Source organism: Rhea americana, unplaced genomic scaffold (assembly GCF_003343005.1).
Source record: "Rhea americana isolate MKP2758 unplaced genomic scaffold, rheAme1 scaffold_575, whole genome shotgun sequence".
Lineage (NCBI taxonomy): Eukaryota > Metazoa > Chordata > Aves > Rheiformes > Rheidae > Rhea > Rhea americana.
Genome location: NW_028186729.1, coordinates 16,930 through 20,974, shown reverse-complemented (window position 1 = coordinate 20,974; position 4,045 = coordinate 16,930). Strand labels below are relative to the sequence as shown.

The 4,045-nt window shown below is 72.6% G+C and overlaps 2 protein-coding genes across 2 annotated transcripts in view; both read right to left on the bottom strand.

Moving 5' to 3' along the window:
- RDH5 (retinol dehydrogenase 5) overlaps positions 1-1,907 on the bottom strand; it is a 3,399-nt gene extending 1,492 nt beyond the window's left edge. The window contains exons 1-4 of the mRNA XM_085319194.1: positions 1,752-1,907; positions 943-999; positions 644-786; positions 68-560 (exon numbers count right to left, since the gene is read on the bottom strand). Of these exons, the coding sequence (XP_085175320.1) occupies positions 68-552 (485 nt within the window). The 5' untranslated portion in view covers positions 553-560; positions 644-786; positions 943-999; positions 1,752-1,907. The remainder of the gene's footprint in view (positions 1-67; positions 561-643; positions 787-942; positions 1,000-1,751) is intronic.
- A 461-nt stretch (positions 1,908-2,368) lies between these two features.
- On the bottom strand, positions 2,369-3,819 carry BLOC1S1 (biogenesis of lysosomal organelles complex 1 subunit 1). The gene is made up of 3 exons (XM_085319196.1): positions 3,674-3,819; positions 3,422-3,554; positions 2,369-2,741 (listed from the first exon to the last, which is right to left on the bottom strand). The coding sequence occupies exons 1-3, from the start codon at positions 3,802-3,804 to the stop codon at positions 2,631-2,633; spliced, it is 375 nt and encodes a 124-aa protein (XP_085175322.1). The 5' UTR covers positions 3,805-3,819; the 3' UTR covers positions 2,369-2,630.
- Between the last annotated feature and the right edge of the window lie 226 nt (positions 3,820-4,045).

Genomic DNA, 4,045 nt, shown 5'->3' with positions numbered 1-4,045 from the left:
CTCATCCTCCCCCACAGTGTGTGGACTGAGACACCCAATCCTGCCCCATAGCACCCCTCAATGGGACCCCTCCATCCCACTGCACAGCACCTCTCCTGGGCCTCCCTGTCCTGCCCTACAGAGACGCCCATCCCACCCCGGTGGGACCCCTCCAGCCCGCCCCATGCTGCCCCACAGCACGCCCTGGCGGGCCCCCCCCCCCAACCGCCCTGCCCCGCAGCCCCTCCGCCCCCGCTCACCGTTCTCGCCCACCTCGGCGCGCACCCAGGCCACGGCCTGCCGGACGCTCTCGGGGCGGGTGACGTCGAGCAGCGTGGTGCGCAGGTGGCCGGAGCAGGCGCGCCGCAGGCTGTCGGCCCCTTTCGGGGTGAGGCACGCCGCCAGCACCCGGAACCCGCCCCGGTCGAGCCGGCGCGCCAGCAGGTTGCCGAAGCCGCTGTCGCAGCCCGTGATGAAGACGTGCTTGTCCGCGACGCAGGGCAGCGTCCGGCGGTCCCGCACCAGCCAGCCCAGCGCCCACGCCAGCGCCGCCAGCGCCAGGTACAGCCACATGGCAGGGGCTGCGGAGAGAGGGGGCCCAGGCGTCCTGGGCTGTGCACCGCCCCCAACACCCCCTCCTACTCCCCCCCCAGCTGGGTCAGACCTTTGCAGCTCCCCAGCCAGGTGTCGAAACTGCTGCCCCTTTTCCTCTCCCGCGTGTGCCCTCCCCGGGGCGATGAACCTGGGTGTCCTGCTCTGCCCCACGCTGTGCCCCACACCAGCAAGCGGGTGGTGGAGGAAAAAAGACTGTGGGCAGGAGGCTGAGCTCCCCCCCCCCGCGGCAGCAGCCGCCTCTCGCCCCCCCCCCCCCCCCCCGGGCCCGGCCGCCCCCCCCCCCCCCCCCCCCCCCCCCCCCCCCCCCCCCGCCCCGCCACCCCAGCCGCGGCCACGTCTCCCACTGACCTCTGCGTCCGCGCAGCGTGCACCCGCGGGGATTAGCCGGGCTCCGTACGTCAGCGCCTGGCCGGGAACCAGGGCCAGCGGGGGCTGAGCCAGGGCTTGGGGCAGCCTCCTCCGCCCCCCAGCACCGTGGGGGTGTGCGAGGAGGGGAGAGTGTGTGTGTGTGTGTGTGGGGGGGGGGAGCCGCTGCTCCAGCTCCAGATTAACCCCCTCTGCCTCCTGCCCYCTCGGTGCTGTGGGTGCACCCAGGTGTCCTCTGCACCCTGGCTGCATGTGGAAGCGACCATCACCGCTGCTTCTGGTCCCCCCCCCCCCTCCTGCCCTCAACCTGGCTGTCCCCCCCTGCACCCTGCTGCCACCCAGCAAGGCAGCTATGAAGGGTGGCAAGGCCCCATCTGGAGCCCCCCCTTCCCCCCCCAACCGCCCTGCACCTTTGGCATCTCCTGGGGGCAAAGCTGGCCCAGGCCCACCCCATCCCTGGTCGCTCCCACCAGCTGCTGCCCCACGGGGCTGCCTGGGACTCAGCCYGGGTTTGGGGCAGCTGGGCTGGCTCCAGGCACTGCCAGGGCCATGGAGGGAGGGGGGGGCTGCAGCCAGCCCCATCCCTGCCCTCCGGGGGACGGGGGGACACCAGGTGCCTCTCTGGGGCTGCCTGGTCCCCTCCAGCCTGGCCGGTCTGCACGCACGAGCTCTGGCAGACTCGTGTCACCCCAGGGCAGCAGGGCCCCGGTGCCCCGCAGACACGAGCCGCAGCCTGTGCCCTGGGTGTGGTGCAGAGCGTGGCCCGAACCCCCGCCGAGCCCCCCACATACCTTCCCCGGTGGGGGCGGAAGGCTCCGGGATGCTGCTCCGGCTGCCGCGGCAGGAGCCGTGTGAGCCCGGGGGGCCGCGGCCGCTCCTCCCCCTGCGCCGCTCGCGCGGGGCAGAGCCGGCAGCCAAAGTTCACGGCGGGCCGAGCCCGCCCCGATTCCCTCGCTGGGAGCAACGCCGGCACCGTGGGAAGGAGGCAAGGGCCTGGGGGTGCCGGGGCTGCGCCTTCCCTCATTGGGGCAGCACGAGGCGGGGGGGGATCTGAAAACGTGGGAGCCTCTGACCACAGCAGGGAGGCAGGGCAACCCCCGAGGTGTGCCAAGGACCAGGACACCTGCCCCCCACCCCGCCCCTGCGAGGGGGTAACGTGCTGGAGCTGGGGCTCAGCTGGTGCCGAGCTCTCCTCCGACCACGTGCCAAGCGCGGGGGCAAGGGGATTAGAGCCCTCCCGGCCAAGAAGGGGCCCTTTGTCTGGGAGAAAAAGAGGCCTCAGAGACCGAGTTAAGCGTTAAGGAGGATGAGGGGGCTTAGGAGGGGGCAGCTGAGGGCTGTGCCAGGACCCCAACGCCAGGCACACGCCCGTCCCCCCTCCCCAGCTGGCGACGCTTCTGCACACTGCTCGGTTCAACCACTGCGCTTTATTCCACCCTGGGCCAGGTCCCCATTGCTCAGGGCAGGGGGGCCCTAGGGCAACGAGCCCCCACTGTGGGGCAGGGCGGATGCTGGCTGGGAGGCGGCTGACAGCAGCTGCGGCTATGCAGTGGGGCCGAGCGTGAGGCGCAGGCTGCGGCTGTGTTATCAGGCAGGAGCAGAGCCGGGGCAGGACGGCGGGAGCAGCTCCAGYGGCCGGGGCCGACGCGGCGGAGGCCAAACCCCACGGCTCAGGAGCAGGACGGCTGCAGCTGCCCCTTGTACACGTACTCCAGGGCGGTGGCGATGGTCCGCATGTCCATCTCGATGCTGCGGGCCCAGTTCTCCACGTCACCGATCTCCTGCGAGGACAGGAGCCATCAGGGAGTAGCCAACGGGACTGGGGTGTGTGTGTTGGGGGGGGAGGTCTGGCCCTGCCTCAGTTTCCCTCCAGTAGCCAGAGCTCTGCAGGGAGTGGAGGCTGGCTGGGACGCCGTGGGGCTGGCTGGGACGCCGTGGGGCTGGCTGGGACGCCGTGGTGAGACCCTGCAGCAGGTTGCTGGCAGATGGCGCTCCCGGCCTGCTCAAGTGTGAGCGAGGCGGCCAGGGGACGCAGCCCACCCTGTCCGGGGCTGACCGCGCCCCCCGGCACYGTCGGGAGCTGACAGCGGGCCGGGGCAGGCACAGCCGTGGCCCCATCCCTTGGCACTGGGGGSGTGACTAGGCGCAGGGGTGACGCAGGGGGTTTCCAGCGGAGCCACTTTCCCCATAGCATCGCAAAGGCGGCTCTGAGGCCTGCGGCCAAACGGGTTGATTCTCCGGGCYGGAGCCTCTGTGGCCGGGAGGGGAACAACCCTGCGTAGCGCCGGACTGGGCGCAGCGGGGTCGGGGAGACCTCAGCGTCTGTGCTGGCACCTCATGGGGCCCCTGCTCCCCTCCTGGGCAGCGGACGGGACCACCCCGGCCGGGCCTGGGTGCGTGGATTGCCCCCCAGCCCGGCACCGCTCGGAGCCGGCCGTGGCGGCGGGGCGGAGGCACCGACCTTCAGCGCCTGGTTGAAGTTCTCCACCATGGTGATCCACTGGCCCGTCTGCTTGGCGAACTGGGCGGCCTGGACCTGCAGCGTCTTCACCTCGTGGTCCAGCTTCCTCTGGTTCACGTAGGCCTGGGCGACCCTGGGAGGAGACGGCGGGTGGGCGCGGGGCCGGGGGGGGGGGTCGGCCGGCCGCCGGAGCCCCCCGCGCGGGGAGGCCCCGGGCTGGAGGCGGGGGGGAGGCCGGAGCCCGGCGCTCACCCGACGTTGAGGTGATCCACCAGCGCCTCGGTCAGGCAGGTGGCGGCGGCGATGGCCTCCCTGCGCCTCCGCTCTGCGGSAGACGGCGCGTCCGGGGCGCGGGGGAGAGGSGAGAAGAGAAGTGACATCATCAGGSTGCGGCATGACGTCAGAGCGCTGGGCAGTGACATCACCGCACAGCGCTCGGGCAGCCCCGCGGGCCCTTCCCACCCCCTCCCCTGAGTGACAGCTCTCTGGGCCAATAGGATCCCGCCGCCCGAGCGGCCCGCCTGTGAGTGACAGCTCCCCCCGCCAATAGGGCCGTCGCTACCCCGGGGGGAGGCGGGAGCTGTCCGAGAGGAGTCGCTCTCCACGGCGGCGGCGGCCGGGCCG